Genomic DNA, 20,000 nt, shown 5'->3' with positions numbered 1-20,000 from the left:
CATGTGTGTGAGTTAAAACTCACTGATTCCAGTAGGTAATTAATTAGTCAGGACATGAGCGGTATTTCGTCTGGCTGATAAAACTCAGGCTGTATTTAGAGTCCACACTTTTCTGGACCTCGACGAAACGCACAGCGTCTAGAAAGTTCCAGCCATGCCCTGTAGACTTAAATGTTTACTAGGAAAACTGCATTTAGGAACGATACATTATACTGAGCTCTCGATTCTATTTAATACTTCTAAAATATTTCAAACGAAGCATGAACATAAAAAGTTCAGTCAGATGACTCTGTTTTGTTTTGTAGTTATTGTATTTTGTGCGTTAGGAAGACAAACTTACAATGCGTGTACTGTTCAGGGGGTTTAAGTTGTGAGAACACTGTTGCTAGGCGACTGGGAATGACTGCGGCTAACAATCAAGCTAGCACATAGCCGTCAAATCTTTTTCTTTCTTTTTTTTCCTTTGTTACAAACAATGTAAAGGCACAGTGACAATAGAAACGTGATAAAAATATCGGAAACGCCAACGTTTTCCTCAGAAACGTTGGTCAAATTTCAATCCAAAGACCCCGTACGGCTAAAATGACACTTATACGTACGCTTAGAACCGCTAATGTTGCGTCAGAGCTAGCGATCAGAACATGAGCTATCAGAAAATTTGGACTTCTGAGGTAATAAATGGTCCACTCGAAGACAAATAAAGAAATACTGTATAAGGAGAACTGCTGTGTCCCTGTCTGTGCGGAATCTTTAACATTGAACAGCTTTAAGCTTCCATAGCTTCCATAGTCATCACCTTTTCATCATTTCTACACATATGAAGGTCTGTAGCAGACATTTCCCGCATGATCAGCATCATGATTAATAATGAATAATTTAATGATCTTCCCTGTTGGAAAAAAAACAGTAGAAACCCTCATAGAGTTTGTAATGGTTATAATGGGAATTGTATTGGTTTTAATGGAAATTTCTCAATAAGAGAAATTGAACACTTTACTTTTAAGGAAGGGCCGTTATCGGAATATAATCAGCTTCGGAGTCTCGTTTCATTACATCGCCCTGGTGTTGATTAGTTTCCTATAACGGCGCACATCCAAGTATTTTATTCTTTATTTATTATGCTGATGGACTAACTGCAACGTACGGATCATAGTAAGTCGATCTGATTTTCATGTCCTCCGCCCCCCCAAAATCTGAAGTCTGTCTACAGTTACACACATGCTGATTTGTTCACGATTCGTTCTGGATTTAGCAACGTGTTGCTCAGTAATTGGTGGCATGTACCAAAGTGCTGTTCTGGAAACGCGCCAGGTTTGATATGAATATCCGTCCCCACATTTAGCCCTACACAGCTATGCGCTTGGCTTTCAAGACGAGCTCCACGGTACTGTTCTGGACTCAGACCAGTGTTGTCATTCCCTGAGAACGTTGCCGAGGTGTCGTTCGGTCCACTTCGTCTTCCATTCTAGCATCTTAAATTCACGATTCTGTTCGTCGTTTGTCGCCGCTGCCGCTTTCTGCCGCTCATAAACATCCATCGCTATATCTGATTCTCCGTGACTTGTTTATACTGTATGTGCGGTTAGGAAGTCGTACAATCGATCCAGACAAAGTTCAGCCCTGGTCGTTCAGCTGTTCTGAATAAGACTACTGGCAAATGGCTTACAGTCCCCCTTTTGGGCTAAATGACATTATGTTGCTCTGATTCAGTCTGAGGATTTGGGGATAGCATCTCATATTCTTTTTATAACCATAAATCAATAGTGTATGTTAAATACGTCATTTATATATATATATATAACACGTCAGGAGGATAGTCTTATCCATATTTTATCCAAGTAAATACAATTACATCCGTCGTTCCGGTACACATTTGAGAACCAAGATACCTCTCAGTTCATTACATCCCAACACACTTGGTGTTTTAGGAAAGGAAAATATCAAGCTATATAATAGTCTGACAGTTTCGGAGCAGAGTCAAGCGAAAACAGAAGCTCAGAAGACGTCTCAGGCGCACGCTATTCTGACCTCGAACTTACGCCCGTTTTTCTCGCACGGCTGCGAGGATCGGTGTTACGCATTTCTTATTTTGAAATGTAATGTTTTACACTCGGAAAATATGGAACGCCATTTCAGGGCGATATCGCGTACATTAATATATATCGAGATACGATTGATATATACGCTGCATGAACCATGGAGTAAAGGTGTAAACAGGGACAATAATATCTGGATTTTTGTTCTGTTTCATGTAAGGTTTTGTAGGTCACCGGTTCTGACTCTTTGATCTCGTACTCAGGCTAGACGGCTGCTCCGGTTGCTCAGGAACATGATGCAAACTGAAAAGGAGCATGAAATTCTGCTTTATTTATCCGTAATCTATTGTACCTGATGATCACGGCAATAAACTGAACTTGAAGGGTGTGTGAGAAAGGTTGAGAGATGATACGGTTGTGTGTGTGTGTGTGTGTGTGTCTGTGAAGTGTACTTGTGCTGTAGGCTGTAGTAAATCTGCAGCAGCTTCAGCAGCCTGACGCTTTGATGTGGATGAAGTAATGTGGAGTGAAACGTTTGCAACAGTAATCTCATATGAGCAACCCGCTGTAAAACGCTCGCTGCCATTAAGACGGACGAATTCGTCTGAAGTTCCTGTCTCTGCTCTGTATTTGGAACTAGGAACCTTCATCTCCCTAGTGGAAGTGCGATTAAGGGGTAAGTAGGTTATTGAGGAAGTGTGTACGGTGTGATTTTCAAGACTGAATCCTCAGTCTTTCCTGGACGTCTCGGATTGCCTCACTAGGGAATCGGCGGAGTGTGCACTTCGGTCCCTGAAAGATAGGCTTGTGGAAGCAACACTACACCTGGTAGTAAGATATCTGACCTGACGGCGTAAACGGAGCGATAGTTTGACGAGTCGGCGATTCGGCACTTGAGTTAATATTTAGGATCTAGGTTAAGGATCTGGGTTACTGATTGGAAGGTCGAGAGTTCAAGCCCCAGCACTGCCAGGCTCTGGGTTATTGAACAGAAGGTCGGGGTTCAAGCCCCAGCACTGCCAGGCTCTGGGTTATTGATCAGAAGGTCGGGGTTCAAGCCCCATCACTGCCAGGCTCTGGGTTATTGATTGGAAGGTCAAGGTTCATGCCTCAGCACTGCTAGGCTCTGGGTTATTGATTGTACGGTTGGGGGTTCAAGCCCCACCACTGCCAGGCTCTGGGTTATTGATCGGAAGGTTGGGGGTTCAAGCCCCAGCACTTCCAGGCTCTGGGTTATTGATCGGAAGGTTGGGGGTTCAAGCCCCAGCACTGCCAGGCTCTGGGTTATTGATCAGAAGGTTGGGGTTCATGCCCCAGCACTGCCAGGCTCTGGGTTATTGATCGGAAGGTCAAGGTTCATGCCCCAGCACTGCCAGGCTCTGGGTTATTGATCGGAAGGTTGGGGGTCCAAGCACCAGCACTGCCAGGCTCTGGGTTATTGATCGGAAGGTTGGGGGTTCAAGCCCCAGCACTGCCAGGCTCTGGGTTATTGATCGGAAGGTCAAGGTTCATGCCCCAGCACTGCTAGGCTCTGGGTTATTGATCGGAAGCTTGGGGGTTCATGCCCCAGCACTGCTAGGCTCTGGGTTATTGATTGGAAGGTTGGGGTTCAAGCCCCAGCACTGCCAGGCTCTGGGTTATTGATCAGAAGGTCGGGGTTCAAGCCCCAGCACTGCCAGGCTCTGGGTTACTGATCGGAAGGTCGGGGTTTAAGCCCCAGCACTGCCAGGCTCTGGGTTATTGATCGGAAGGTTGGGGGTTCAAGCCCTGATGCTGCCCTTGAGCAAGGCGCTTAACCCTCTTGCCTCCAGGCACGCTGTATCATGGCTGACCCTGCACTGGGCTGACCCCAACGTCCTGGCATGTTGGCATATGTATGCCTGTGCTGTAATGTATATGTGACCAATTAAGACTCATTATAAAACCAATCTCGTTACTATCTCGTTAGGATCGTTTTCATTTTAAAACCGAAACGCAGTAGTGTAAACAGGGCCATCCTTCGCTATGTAAACGATGTGTCCAGTGTAAAAATCCACGTTGATGATTTACATAATCGACATTATTGTTATATTTATGTCGAGTAATCTTTGCAGCTCTACAAACTGTTAGGACCAAACAACAAAACCGTGACATCATCGTGTTCCCGCTGCAGGGACTCATTTCTGAATGGCTTAGGTTTTTTTTCCCCCCCCTCTGTTTTTTATTTCAACCCATCCCCTGAATCCCTCCCTCCGTTTCATGTTTGTGTTACACTTTCTTTCTTGTTTTTTTTTTCTTTGTCTTTTATCCCCCTTTTGTCGTTCCCTTAATGATCCTTTTAGCTCAGTGGCCTGGAGAGAAAGAGAAGAAAAAAAAGAATGTGAGAGGCTCTAAATGAGCTTTTGAGTGTGTTTGGCCTTACACAGCACTTTGTTTTGTGTGTATGTGTGTGTGTGTGTGTGTGTGTGTGTGTGTGTGTGTGTGTGTGTGTGTGTGTGTCCGTCTCCCTTATGTCGGCTCTGGAATATTTTTCTTGAACCTTTTCCATGGTGTTAACATCTTAATGTTTCAAACACCAGGGGGATGTATCATGCACACACACACACACACACACACACACACACACACACACACACACACACACACACACACACACACATGCACACATACATACATACATACATGCTTGGCACTGTCTTGTCCTGCATGTGTTGCCAGGTCAGAGCTGGCAAGACCTCAGACGTTTCACACAGTGCCAAATCCAAGTCAGAGCAAAAGATGTACTCATCATCATCTCTCTACGTCTCTCTCTACGTCCCTCTCTCTCTCTCTACGTCTCTCTCTCTCTGTCTCTCTCTCTCTCTGTGTTTCTCTGTCTCCCTCTCTGTGTCTCTCTTTCTCTCTATGTGTCTCTCTCTATGTCTCTCTCTCTTTATCTCTGTCTGTCTGTCTCTCTCTCTCTATGTCTCTGTCTCTCTCTCTCTATGTCTCTCTCTCTGTCTCCCTCTGTCTCTCTCTCTCTATGCCTCTCTCTATGACTCTCTCTCTCTCTGTCTCTCTCTCTCTCTATGCCTCTCTCTATGTCTCTCTCTCTCTGTCTCTCTCTCTCTCTATGTCTCTTTCTCTCTCTGTCTCTCTCTCTGTCTCTTTCTCTCTCTCGCTGTGTCTCTCTCTTTCTGTCTCTCTCTCTCCCTGTCTCTGTCTCTCTCTCTGTCGCTCTCTCTTTCTCTGTCTCTCTCTCTGTCTCTGTCTCTCTGTCTCTCTCTGTCTCTCTCTCTCTCTGAGGATGAAACAGTTACAGAGCAGTCTGTCTACATGCTCCTCGTTCACGGATTTGCTCGTCTCGAACCTGACTGTGTAATCTAAAGCAAACTTCTGCTTTACTGCCAGTTCACCTGATAATTTCCCAGCAAAAAAACAAAAAACAAAAAAAACGCAACCAATTGTTCACTCAATATTTAAAATAAATCAGAATCCAAAGCAACCCAATATTCTGAAAACTTTCCTTTCTTTCCTCGGCATGTTATTTTACATTACGTTCATATTATCCACTGGATGTGCTCAGTACACGGGGTATATACCCTAACGGGGTTGGTGTACCTGTGTAATACACTAAAGGCTCGTCAGCATGTTAATCAGGAGTCACTTGCCTACTTTTTGTCATATTTTGATGTAGTGCACAAAGTATTTACGTGACATTCGCTCTACTTTGACTAGATTTAAAGTATTGGCACCCTCGGTGTCGTCTGAGCCGCTTGCCGAGTAAGTTTTAGAACTGTCAGGACGACAAATTTGCACATTTCAAAACTTTCCGTCGTCGACTAAATCAGAATTAAGAGTAAATTCACAGAAGTGGGTTATTTTAACCTGAAACCAGTGTTGTATGAGTCAGGAAAGCAGTGAATCTAGTGAAAGTAATGAAATTTGTTATTTTAATTCTGCTTTTAGGCATGTTAGTCTTTCCTTGACTTTGCTCACGGCCAACTAAAACAAGTTTGAAGGCAGCACAGTGTGTGTGTGTGTGTGTGTGTGTGTGTGTGTGTGTGTGTGTGTGTGTGTGTGTGTGTGTGTTTCGATGTGTTTCTGTAATGCCGTACACAGAGTTCCACAGGCATAAATTTTGTGTGAAGGCTCTTTAGCAGCTTTGATGCTTCCAGCGACTCACTAACTCCTGTCTTCTCCTCTCTTCTGGCACCTGTCTAAAGAAAAACGTCTTATTGTTCAGTTTTTTTCCCCCCATGCTGTGTGAAACATCACGTCTGGAAAAGCGGTTTGGCCTTGTCGGTGTGAGATGAAAGGGGAAAAGCCTTGTTTAAGTGTCAGAGACTTTGGCAGAGATTTGGTGCTCCAACACCTCTCCAGCATCTGTTTCGTACCTTCATAAGCACTTCATAACTCAAACCATAAACAAACGGAAACAAAGAACATTCCAGTACTTCGATTCGACGAGGCTTGAAAGTCGGTTCTCCTTACGGCGTCCAAGTCGTCCTCGTCTGGAACATTCATCACCGCGTGTTTCAGCTCGGTCCCTCATGGCTCACTTTACTCTCAAACGAGCTGCGAAGGTGCATTTTACAAATTGGTCTATAAGTCTGTAAAAATGGTTCATGAAACTTTTTTTAAAAAGTATAATCTGGGCAGAAAATCATTGTTAGTCATTGCTTTTTTGTTTTGTTTTTGTTTTTAAAGCTTCTGGGTTTTATTGTGATATCACACAAGTCCTAGTCGTCCTAGTCCTAGGGTCATAAAGGCAAATGATGAGCATGGAAGGTATTCGAGAATATTTAGATCGCATTAAGGAAGGGGTGCACAAACTTTTGCACCGACGGTCGAACTTTTTTCACTAGTAATATCTTAACATACACTATTTACTCGTCACATTTTTGTAGAGTGATAATGACTACACGTTATCTTGTCCCAAGGGTGTGCAAACTTTTACACTCAGTATGAACCTTTGAGTCCATATTAAAGCTCTTGATTAAAGCTCTTGACCCCCTTCCCCCCCACCTTGTTTTTGCTCCTCCCTTGCCTCATGCTGCCTCTTTTGATGTGCCTTCCTATCATGAACTTTGACCTGAAAGGGTTAAAGGTCGATAGACTGTCAGCGCCGATGAATATGCTGACGACGGTTAATGAGTACACGCTCGGCGCCCTTCGGGGTTTTTGCTCGGCGGGATTGTGCTGCAGCGAAGCCCTCGAGCGCACTAGAAAGGGGGCAGTTATTGTCGTGTCGCCCCCCGAAGGGTGCTTTAGCGTGAGACGAAAGCAGATGGGAAGGATTTGGAGTCAGCGTTCACAAACTCTGCACTCTGTCGTTGAATAGTGAGGCTTGGAGTTTTCGTGTATACGACCGTCTCGGAGCCCTTTTATTATCCAGCGACATGGAGAAGAACATAAAACACGACTGTGCCTTTTCAGACGCGTCGCGAAAATATGCGGTGTACTAAAAATATAGTGTCGCTTCTGAAACGTTCAGATCTGGACCACATGGAAACGTTTGGAGGTTATAAACTGTCAGCATGGAGACGGGGTTTAGTCTCTCTGTGAGGCTGGGTGGTCCATGCTAAATTTAGCTACACACTACTAGGCAGTAGGAAGGAAGCTAAGCCGTGTCTCAGAAGTCCTGGAGCTGTGTGGTACTTTTACTGAACACTTTAATTGATACCTACCCTATTAGTTCACCTCATAGGTGTGCAGTCAGAGACAGTGTGTGTGTGTATGAGGGGAACGTTTCGAGGAGTCGTTCCTGTCGATTGCAGTGTGTCAGCTATATACTTATATACTGTCTTACTTACACATTTACATACTTTCATACATAACAGTAATTACTTACATGGATACTTACTTAAATAAACACCTACTTGCACACATATTTAGTTACATTTATACTTACATACATACTACATACATACTTACTTAGTTACTTACATACCTACTTACTTAATTACATATACACCAACCAGCGATGACATTAAAACCACCTGCCTGATATTGTGTAGGTCACCCTCTCCTTGTGCCACCAAAGCAGCTTTGAATCATCGATGCATGAGCTTCACGAGACGTTAGCAGAAGTCCTGGAGGTCGCGAGGTGGAGCCTTCACGGATCGGACTTGTTTGTCCGGCACGTCCCATCTGGGGAATTCGGAGACCGAGTCAACACCTTGAACTCTTTGTCATGTTCCTCAAACCGTTCCTGAACAGTTTCTGCAGCGTGTCAGGGTGCATTATCCTGCTGAGAGAGGCCGCTGACGTTAGGGAATAATGTTACCATGAAGGGGCGTACTTGATCTGGAACAATGTTTAGGTAAGTGGGACGTGTCAAAGGAACATCCACATGGACTCCAGGACCCAAGGTTTCCCAGCAGAACATTGCAGAGAGCATCACACTCCCTCCGCCAGCTCGCCTTCTTTACATAGTGCATCCTGGTGCCATCTCTTCTCCAGGTAAGCGACACACACACACACACACACGGTCGTCCACATGATGTAAAAGAAAACGTGATTCATCAGACCAGGCCGCCTTCTTCCATTGATCCATGATCCCACGCACATCAGTGGTACTCCGGGGGTCCTTCCTTGGACCACTTTTGGTAGGTACTAACCACTTCATCCTGGGAACACCCCACAAGGACCTGCCGTTTTGGAGATGCTCTGACCCAGTCGTCCAACCGTCACAATTTATCCCTTGTCGAAGTCGCTCAGATCCTTACCCTTGCCCATTTTTCAACTTTGAGAACTGATTGTTCACTTGCTGCCTAATAAATATATCCCACACCTCGACAGGTGCCATCGTACTGAGATAATCAATGTTACTCACTTCACCTGTCAGTGGTGTTAATGTTATGGCTGATCGATGTATATGTACATACACACATACATTCATATATACATACATACATACATACATACATACATACATACATATACTTCCATAGAAAATGAACATTAGCTTGTCGTTTCTGTCTCGTACTAGTTTGAACACGACGTGTGATCAAGTTTGTGTTTTAAGTTTTAAGTTAGATTATTAGTGTGCTTAGCTCCATTTAGCTCGATTTAGCGACTATGCGTTTGCACTCAGGACCAAAACACCCTGACGAACCTGCTAAGCGAGTGACATGTCCATCAGCAAGAGGTGGATGTAGGTAAAAATACTGCATCAGAATGTCCCGAGAGTGTGAGGGCTATATCAGGCATGAAGAGAAGCAGGCAGTGAGAGAAACTCGTACTAATAATACACCTCCATCCATCATCCAGGACAACAAGCAATTAGCGCATTCCACCCTGACCCACTCGCATGTTCCACTACAGTCTCTGTGTGTGTGTGTGGGTGGGGGGGACAGGAGTGTTTGTCAGCACCTTGTCTGTTCTCGTGCCATGTTCACTAAAAGACAGCTTTTTATGATATGATCTGAGCAGAAGTTTGCCTCAGTCTCAGTGCGGCTGCCGTTCCGAACGTATCCTTCCGCCTATCGTGTATCGTTTTAGTCGAATAGATCCGTATCGTAAATCACAGCGGCGCTGGAAACAGAATTTACAACCAGTAGGATGTACTGTCAGGTATCCAGTAACTCACAGCACGTTCGGACGTTTTTTCCTCCCTGTATACTACAGAGATGGATCGAAATTCGGATTTTTCATTTATTATCGGACGAGGCTCCTTTTTAGACGCCTTCCAGAAACGTTAACCATACAGAAAACTTCTGCATGTCAATCATCTGTCCGTTGATGATGTAGATCGTCTGCCGTATACTGTTAGTCCGTGTGTATCAGCTGTTAATGTAGTATTGGCGGGAAACGCGTTCATATAAACCTATGATTCGAATAGCGATTTCGGAATTACGTTCAGAGCTGCTGCTGTAGAAAATGAATCGACACTTTCTGACCAATGAGCTTCAAGAAATTCAACAGGCCTGTGGTCTAAACGATAATAACCACGTTTAAAACCATTTGGCAGGCAGCGTTTGTTAGTGAAATGGAAATAGATCGATACCGGATCTGATTTAAGGGCTGCCACACGGTATCCTGTTCCACCATTAGAGGATGTGGCAGACGACTTCTCATGTGCTTCGCACGCTCCAGCTATCACCTTACACCCCTCCTCTTCTGAATCCTTTCATCCAAATGTCCAGTGCGCTTAGTGTGGTGCCGTGTTTAATACAAATATTTGACAGCATTTAGGCATTCTCACCTCAATTTCTCAGCTTCGTAACTCACGACGGGTGTAACCCTGAGACACAAAGCACACGTTATTCGAATCTAGCGCTTGGTAAGACTGGAGTTGCGTTGTGCAGGTTGGTTTCGTCGGGCAGTCCGGGTTTTATAGCGCACCTGTTATGGTTTTGAAACGTGCCTAATTTTGTTTTAAAGGTCTCGTACGATAGATTTACACGCATCCGAGGTCAAACAGCACTTTAATAATGATGCTCATAATTTAAACCGCGGCGTTACATTTCTTTCGCCCAGTGTCACAAACGACTCGTTAAATGATCCGTTCTAAATGATTCATTCTAAACTCCTCCTTTCAGGGAGCATACTCTGCTCTGATTGGTCAGACGTCTACCACTATCAGCGAGCAGCCGAAGAAGATCAGAAACGGGGCTTTTTGTTACAAACCTACGTAGGTTAGCACAGGAAGTAAAGTCGGGAATCACTAACGACTCGATTCAGCTGTTCAGAATCGGTCCCTTCTTTCGGGAGTCGATAACTCCGTTTGTCGTGCGCTTTGATTTTTGAAACTTTCACAAACAGCTCTATAACACACTCCAAGTAAGGTAATATGACAGCGGTAGACCAATCACGACAGACTGGGATATCTGACCAATCAGAGCAGAGTATGCTTTCTGAAAGGAGGAGTTTAGAACGAATCATTTAGAACGGATCGTTTAACGAGTCGTTTGTGACACTGGGGGGAAAAAATGTAATGCTGCAGATTAAATTATGAGCACGTGAAAGTGTTTTTTGACCTCCGATGCGTGTAAATCTATAGCATGAGCCCTCTAAAACAAAATCAGGTATGTCTCAAAACCATAATAGGTACGCTCTATATAATAATACTATATACTATATAATATATACTAATGAACACTAATGAGGTGTGTGATTATTTTGTTAAACTGGCACTCAGAAGGCAGTAAGAAGTTCGGCACCGTGGAAATAATTACGTTTGGAAGACGCATTAAAATGCTTTAAATAAAAAATAAATAAAAAAAACTACTGTTACATTTAACTTCTGCATTGAAAGTTAAGTAATGTTTCTGTCTTTATTTCTATTTTGTAGGACCCTTTGAAGGAAGCTTGTGCTGAGGGTATTAGTGATGAGCACTGTCGTTTAGAAGGTAAATATCTCATATACTCATCTCTCTCTCTCTCTCTCAGCTGAAAAAGAGCACAGGGGTCACCCAGGTCACTCTCTGAATGAAGGTTGATCCCTCCATTAATCCCTCTGCAGGATTTCCCACGCATGATTGCTTGGGCGTGGTTTGTTTGTACGGCTGGAAGTTCACGTAAGGTCGAGGGCGAGAGGCGCAAAATCATTGCTCGCAAGTCTCCGTGATTGACCAGAGATACCACACACACACACACACACACACACACACACACACACACTCCACATGCGCGGGTAACACGTGGCGTGCGATGTGATAAACAGAGGAGGTGTTCACGTCTGAGTGCTGATAAGAATCACTGAAGCTGGTTTCAAAGCTCACGTTGTTTTATACGCTTTTAATCTTTCAGCACACATACAGGCCCGCGAGGCAGACTTGTGGACTTTGCTACACGGTAGATTTCGGAACAAAACACGTTCTGCCGCAAGACAGAGCGAGGCCACGTGACTTGCGCTGCATCGGGTATTATTCAGCCTTTTTAAAAAAAAAAAAAAAAAAAAAAAACAGGAATTAAAGCCTGCGTTTCCATAGCAGCAAGCTAGCCATGTAACATTAACGCTCGTGATTTCATGGTGTATTTACTTTCGCAAAACGCAAAGCACGCGAGATGTTAGAGACGTAACCGACTAACGTGTCGACGTCGACGTATCTAAAATAAAGCGAAGTACCGAAGCGACATTTGATTTATGTTACCGTTAACGGTATGAGGCGGCCATGATCACATGACGTCACGTGCCGAGCCTGGGGTCGACTTTCTCTCCGTCTACTTTTACGACGTAGATTTATTTAAGCGTATTTAAGCAGATATCTAGAAAATTCTAAAGGGTTCATCCCGTCCTCGTCGATTTGATCCTGCGCATGCGCATGATTCTGCTACGCTACCAGTGCTTCATGAATAAAATGTACTTACTGAGGTCATGGTGCTTCATGCGATCTGGAGTCGATATAGAGATATTAAAAGGCGTATAGAGATGGAAATCGTCCGAGACGTTTGTGTTTGTGTTTGTGTGGGACGGAGAAATAGAATGGAGAGTGTGCGCAATGCAGGAGGAAGTGCAAGGGAAAACAGAAAGGGATTAAAGAGGCATGAAGAGAAAGAGAGTATAAAGAGCTAGAGACGGGAAAAGGAAACAGAGAGAACGTTCCGGGTTTTACAGACAGCAAAAGACCAAAACCAGGGCTTTTATGAAATTCACAGCAGGCAGGACCATGGCTAGTTGTGCATGCGTGTGTGTGTGTGTGTGTGTGTGTGTTCGCAACATGCTTACAGTGTCCTCTGCAGCATAAACACCGTAGGTGGTCTGATGTTTGCTCTGTTAGAGCCGGGTAAGCCAATAGGAACAAATTGTGAACTTGTCAAGAGTTCAGGATGTGTGTGAGTGTGTGTGTGTGGTTGTGCGTCGCTACTGTAACCCCTTCAGGCCACTCATTACACTCATAACCCTCCAGATAAGAATCTATGGAACACGGCGGGCGTACAGGCAGATTTCTGCCCTGGCTCACAATGTTGCCTTTGACTACGTCGTCGTGATCAAAAGCCTGGAGCCGGCGCTATTTCCCTCAAAACAAGTCTGTAAAAGCTCCCTGGGACGATTTCTTTCATTCTCCGGCGCTATCCTGTCTCTCTCTCTCTCTTTTCATCACACTCTTTTCTCTGATGAGGGACAGGGCAGGTCCTCTTTGATCTGAGCTGATCAGCAGAAGAGAGAGAGAGAGAGAGAAGAAGAAGAAGAAGAAAGAGAGAGACAGATAGACGTAGAGAGACACTATTGTACGTGTTGATCCCTTTGGCTGGCACAACAAACACAGTTTTAGATTTGACTTTGCTTAATTAATTAGATATTCTGTTTAGCAGACGGACTGATCCTCGGCCAAACGGTTTGAGAATGGAACTTCAAAGCATGGGGATTGGGGGCAGGGGGGAGGATTTAGCCTGCAGGACGCAGCGGCTGTCTCCGTACACGGTTTTAGATCCGCGCGTGTCGGAGCGCATAGTCAGTGTCAGTGTCCAAATATAGGAATTAGCACATTGTTTAATTATTTCGTGTTCGTTTAAAAGCGAGCATCCGCGATCCCACAGTGCCAAAATATTCTTTTTCCCATTGAAGAAAACAACAAAAACAAACCCTGAATTTAAAAACTGAACTCTTTTCTCGCATGACCAAACTGTACTGGGGACCCATTTCTTTCCTTTAAAGCGTAGACTCTTGCATGGGTGCACAAACTTTAACCTCACCGTCTTCGTTCCCAGCCGCACGTACAAACTCAAATAAGCACGGGACGGATTTTTCCATCCTTTTTTCCCTCTAAAGTGGGTTTTCGCAAGCGTTTTACAACCGCCTACCCCGTTATCTATCAAATAAATTAGAAAATGAAATAAATAGTTATTATAAATGATAGTATTTTGTATTTTATAGCTTAGTTCCATAAAAAAAAAAGGACTGTTTTCTTTGAACAAATGTATGCAAAGGTTTTAGTGGTCAGCACGTTCGCCTCACACCTCCAGGGTCGGGGGTTCGATTCCTGACGTGGCCCTGTGTGTGTGGGGTTTGCATGTTCTCCCCGTGCTGCGGGGGTTTCCTCCGGGTACTCCGGTTTCCTCCCCCAGTCCAAAGACATGCATGGTAGGCTGATTGGCGTGTCTAAAGTGTCCGTAGTGTATGAATGGGTGTGTGAGTGTGTGTGTGATTGTGCCCTGCGATGGATTGGCACCCAGTCCAGGGTGTACCCCGCCTTGTGCCCCATGCTCCCTGGGATAGACTCCAGGTTCCCCATGACCCTGAAAAGGATAAGCGGTATAGAAGATGGATGGATGGATGGATGGATGGATGGATAACAGGTATTAAAAAGAGCACGTGCATGGAAACTTCTAGCATCTGCATCGTAACTAAACCTGCTGAGCTTTTTAATCCCGAGCATTTGGTGCTTCCTGTAAAACCTCATACTGTGTGTATACACGCACGAAAGAATCCCACACAACGTCGTCGGAGCAGGTTACAGCCGTGCTCGTGATCGTCCTGAAGTTCTCTCCCACCTCTCTCCAGCACTTCTGTAGATGTACCGTATGTATGCTTTCGCTTCCTGTGACAGCTTCCTGTTTGCTGTTTTGTCGCCTCTGTAGTAGCCCTGCCTCCTGAGAAGATTGACAGCTGCAGTGCAGAAGAGAAGATGCAGGAGAAGGAGAGCTCTGCACCTACGGGTCCACACAAACAACTCCAGTTTGAGGTGATGCTCACACACACTCCCTCACGCACTTCACACACTGCTGCCTAGTCTTGTGCCCAGGCCTAATATGGTGTGTAACGGTGTGTCGTTTAGATGACAGTAGACAGATGTGTTTAGTCAGTTAGTCAGGATGTTTTGAATACCTGCAGCTCCTGGCAACCCTGATCTGAACAACGTGGACACGGTACAGTAAATGTTGGTTTGAGAAACGTGTTAGAGCTCAAACTCCAACACCTGATATTCCGCTTTTTTTTTTTCAGTAAATATATTTCCAACGAAAAGACCATCAATTTACTAACCCGGCTGATATTAATTTGCACAGATAAGGGGTGTAATTACTTACGGATTTCAGCCGGTTCCTTGCTTTACCTTGCCTTGGAGAACCGCTTTTTCTTAACGTGTTCAACACTTTTTTCCCCGTGTCATTCCGCTTTATTACACATACCTTTATTTATGGACTTTACTGTCGTGAATTCTTTATATTTCCAGATTTCTTGAGTTAATACCGATGTCTGGTGAAAATTTCATGTGAATAACCTCAAAGGAAATATATTTACTGAAAAAAAAAAAAGTTCATGCGACCGATACTTATTTCCTTCGCCGTATAATGACGTCACTGACTAACCTGACGATTTCACTCCACACCACCAGAGGTCACCGTTACATGAGTACGAACCCACTTCTAAGTTACCGGAGGAACCCGGGGAGAACATGCGGACTCGTAGGGTGCGGGGCAGGATTCGAACGACGTTGGGAGGCTGTTCGATAAACTCTTGGACCGTACACCCTTTGTTGTGCGACAGTGACACGTTGTGCTCTGGGAAACGCACTACATTCTCTGATCATTTCTGAGTTTAGACAGAAGTTAAGATCGTGTTTATTCAAAGACACCGATGTGGTACGACGGTTGACCGCTTGCCACCGGGAGCGACTATGGGGTTCGGTGTCTTGCCCAAGGACACTTGGGCAAGTGGACATGTGGAGTGACGTGGGCCGGGAATCGAACCGCCAAAACTACGATTACGTCCACCACCTGAACCACAGCTGCCCCAGACGCACTCCAGGAATCATCAGCTGGGGTTTGGTATATTGATGATTGATAATGATTATTTCTTGATCAGGAGTTGGAGTGTGCCGTTTCAGTAGAGGAGGATAACAGGCAGGAGTGGACCTTCACTCTGTACGACTTTGACAACAATGGCAAAGTTACAAGAGAGGTGAGACTGATGTATACAAACACATACACACACACACACATATATATATATATATATATAAATGTAGACAGAAGAGTGAAGGATCAAGTAGATGTAATGTCTATATTCAGAACTCCACGCACTCTCATACACACTTATCTCTCTGTTAAGTTCTCTACGGGGCTGTCACTTTTCCACAAGGTGTCTTTGTACCGGGACACGCTAACACGTCATGTGACGGAAGAGAGCGTTGTTGCCTAGTTACACACACCGTCGCCGTGAACAATCTGCTCGTAGAGTTTCAGCTTTTCTTCCTTCATTATTCCTTATATAATTTATACTATGAAATTGAATTGATAATTAGAATTGAATCTGATCCCCTTTTCTAATCTTGCTAAACTGTTGGTTACCCCGTACAGTCGCTGTATCAGCCAATCAGGAAGCAACTTTATCCGCATCACAAGGAGTTGGCAAAATTAGCCGAAACGTTTCAACGTACTACGATTTGGGACGCACGTTTATGTAATATTCGTGGAAGGAGTCTCCGTTTCGAACCAGTCCGAAGTCAAAGCGTTCACGGGAAACTCTCCGGGATGGAGGACGTCACGTTTTGTCGTTTCTTATCGTTTTAACTTCATGAGAATGGGAGCGAAGACTTCTCTTTAACGCAATGTTAAATGTAGCTATAAATGGATAAAAACATGACATGCTGTTTAATAGAGAGAGATGTTAAATGTGGTAAATTTCTTTGGTGTAAGAGCAATAAAACACTTCGGTAACTCCGCCTTCACTTCGGGCTGGATCACACCACCACGTCGTCGGTTATTTTCCTCCGACGGCACCCCCGCTGTCCCACACCAGATGGTATGTTCCTTAATATTGTCGTGTATTAGTGTGATTAGGCAAACATCGCGTCTTCGTTTTTTTGTTTTTTTTTGAAGGACATCACTAGTTTGCTGCACACGATCTATGAGGTGGTGGACGCCTCGGTGAACCACTCGCCCAGCAGCAGCAAAACCCTGCGTGTGAAGCTCTCGGTCACGCCCGACGCCAGCCAGAGGTGGAGGAACGGCAGTGGCACCCATGCCAACGCAGGTACCAGGAGTCTGCTGCTTTATTTTTGCGTGTGTGGTTGTGTGTGTGTGTGTGTGTGTGTGTGTGTGTGTGTGTGTGTGTGTGACTTGATGAAAGTGAGAGGATTGAAAGACAGAGTGTGTGTTTATGAGCTATTTATATGCACTGTGCATCATTTCAACAACGTTCTTTGATAACAGAGTCTTGAAACTGCATCAGATGCTGCTATATTAATGAAGTGTGTGTGTGTGTGTGTGTGTGTGTGTGTGTGTGTGTTTGGCTCCCTCAGTTGAAAATAGAATAAATGAAGCATTGTTTTTTCCTCTTTTATAAATCTTCAAAGTAGAAGGCAAGGAACAAAGGATTGTTTCTTTCTTTGGCAGGTCTGACTGTGCGTGTATGTGTGTGTGTGTGCGTGTGTGTGTGTATGCCAGCACGTGTGTGATGCTGAGATTCTCAGCACTGTTTCCTTTGATAATGCTCTCCCACCACCCACCACCCCCCTTCACCCGCCTCTCTCTCTCTCAGACATGCCACACCCTAGACTGAAGGCTGAGAAGTGCTTTGAGGAGCCTAAAAGCTCGGAGAAGAAGTCCAGAGCCCTTCTGAGGTACTGAACCTTCACTGTTCTCCTGGTTCTTTTAAACGAATCACTGCCAGCTGATGTCATCAGTGTGTGCTTCTTTCTGAGTCACTCGAAAACTTTTCCATCAGTCATCAGGTTCCAGACAACAAATCTGGTGTCTATGGTTAGGGTTAGAAGTTATGGTTAGAGGTTAGGGGTTAAGGATTAGGGATTAGGGTTGGGGTTAGAGTTAGGATTACGGATTAGGGTTGGGTTTTAGGGATTAGGGTTAGAGATTAGGGTTGGGGTTAGGAAATAGGGTTAGGGATTAGGGATTATGGTTGGAGTTTAGGTGTTAGGGATTAAGGAGTTAGGATTAGAGTTGGGGTTTAGGGGTTAGGTTAGGGGTAAAGGATTAGGGTTAGAGATTAGGAATAGGGTTGCGGTTGGGGTTAGGGAACCGGGTTAGGGTGGGGGTAGGGTAGTATGAAACATGCATTTGTTCCAGCACTGCTTTTATGATCGCACATGTTGTTGCACATTGTTTTTGTTGTTGTTGTTGTAGGCGTCATCACAGTGACCATCACAACCAGCAGGGCTGCCAGAGACACTGTGTAGATGAAAACCTGGAGAGAAGGAATCATTATCTGGACCTGGCCGGCATTGAGAACTACTCCTCTCGCTTCGGGACAGGTTAGTTAGCGTTATACTTCAGTTTCAAGTTCGCTTTTATAAACAGTGCAGTAAATCAGGGCCTTGGATTGTGTTACGACTCAGTTAGTGACTCATTTCTCGTCAGTTAGTGACTCTTTACTCGTCAGTTAGTGACTCTTTACTCATCAGTTAGTGACTCATTACTGTCAGTGACTCATTACTCATCAGTTAGTGACTCATTACTGTCAGTTAGTGACTCATTACTGCCAGTTAGTGACTCATTACTGTCAGTTACTGACTCATTACTGTCAGTTAGTGACTCATTACTCATCAGTTAGTGACTCATTACTGTCAGTAAGTGACTCATTACTCATCAGTTACTGACTCTTTACTCGTCAGTTAGTGACTCATTACTCGTCAGTTACTGACTCATTACTGTCAGTTAGTGACTCATTACTGTCAGTTAGTGACTCATTACTCGTCACTTAGTGACTCTTTACTCGTCAGTTAGTGACTCATTACTCGTCAGTTAGTGACTCATTACTCGTCAGATACTGACTCATTACTCGTCAGTTAGTGACTCTTTACTCGCCAGTTAGTGACTCTTTACTCGTCAGATAGTAACTCATTACTGTCAGTTAGTAACTCATTACTGTCAGTTAGTGACTCATTACTCGTCACTTAGTGACTCTTTACTCGTCAGTTAGTGACTCATTACTCGTCAGTTAGTGACTCATTACTCGTCAGTTAGTGACTCTTTACTCGCCAGTTAGTGACTCTTTACTCGCCAGTTAGTGACTCTTTACTCGTCAGTTAGTGACTCTTTACTCGCCAGTTAGTGACTCTTTACTCGTCAGTTAGTGACTCATTACTGTCAGTTAGTGACTCGTTATTGTCAGTTAGTGACTCATTTACAATATGTAAGTTATAAAACGTTTAATGTTCAATTTAATGCAATGGAACGTCCATGAGACGGGTTAGTTCCTGTTCGCGCTTACATTATAACAGCTATAATCTCACCAGCCTCTCTTTTTACGATAATAAGATTCAAAAAACAAAACAAAAAAACCTCTGCTTTTCATGATATAGAGAATCTCGATCATGCAAACTCCTCTGTCCTGAAGACTTGTTGTTATTTGTACATGTTTAACAACACAGTTTCTGTTTATTATTAGGCTTGGATCATGTGGAGAGTCCGCTGTGAACGAGTTAGGGTTAGGGTTACGGTAAAATACTGTATACTCTCATTTATGTTAAAGCCTGAAAGGAGTGTCAGAGCTGCTGTTATAGAAAACTAATCAACACCTTCTGATTCTGTAAAGTTCTGCTAATCAGGATGTTTTATCTAGTCATAGCTAATCAAAATCAATGATTTATTTGTGAACGAATTATTTTCGCCTTCGTTGAGTCTTTGATTCACATCTAATTCTGAAAACTCAAATTCATTTTTTTTTCCTTTCAGCCGCGCCCGCCGCCGAGCCGCCCAAACCCGACCACGCCTCTCGACCGTCCAACCAGACTCGCTCCCGCTCTCAGGAGCCCGAGAACGGACACAGCCACCCGCCCCACCACCATCGGCGCTCGCACACCATTTCAGCTGAGACCCCCGTCCTACAGGACAGCCTCTGTCTCCGCCCCCGAGCCCAGGACTCCACCCACCACTCTCATGGCGTACGATCACCCAAAACCCAACCTTCCTGTGGCAGAGTGATGAAGCGAGGCCCCGCCCCTCCTCCTGCTCAACCTGTCAAAGCCGCACCCCATCAGAGTTCTGCACCTTACCGGAGACACAAGCAGCGGCCCAGGGAGGGGCCTCCGGCGCGAGGGGCCGGGCCTCCGGGACGTGGGGCGGGGCCAGTCGTGAGTTCAGGACCGGTGATGGAAA

The 20,000-nt window shown here is 44.6% G+C and overlaps 1 protein-coding gene across 1 annotated transcript in view; it reads left to right on the top strand.

The window, feature by feature from the left end:
- nkd1 (NKD inhibitor of WNT signaling pathway 1) overlaps nt 1–20,000 on the top strand; it is a 37,120-nt gene that overhangs the window by 16,130 nt on the left and 990 nt on the right. Inside the window, exons 4-10 of the mRNA XM_017459315.3 lie at nt 11,293–11,350; nt 14,523–14,626; nt 15,748–15,843; nt 16,764–16,917; nt 17,425–17,506; nt 18,027–18,154; nt 19,578–20,000. The exon at nt 19,578–20,000 is cut by the window's right edge and continues 990 nt beyond it. Of these exons, the coding sequence (XP_017314804.1) occupies nt 11,293–11,350; nt 14,523–14,626; nt 15,748–15,843; nt 16,764–16,917; nt 17,425–17,506; nt 18,027–18,154; nt 19,578–20,000 (1,045 nt within the window). The remainder of the gene's footprint in view (nt 1–11,292; nt 11,351–14,522; nt 14,627–15,747; nt 15,844–16,763; nt 16,918–17,424; nt 17,507–18,026; nt 18,155–19,577) is intronic.

Source organism: Ictalurus punctatus, chromosome 27 (assembly GCF_001660625.3).
Source record: "Ictalurus punctatus breed USDA103 chromosome 27, Coco_2.0, whole genome shotgun sequence".
Taxonomy (NCBI): domain Eukaryota; kingdom Metazoa; phylum Chordata; class Actinopteri; order Siluriformes; family Ictaluridae; genus Ictalurus; species Ictalurus punctatus.
The sequence above is the reverse complement of the archived record's forward strand: the minus strand, read 5'-3'. Positions and strand labels throughout refer to the sequence as shown.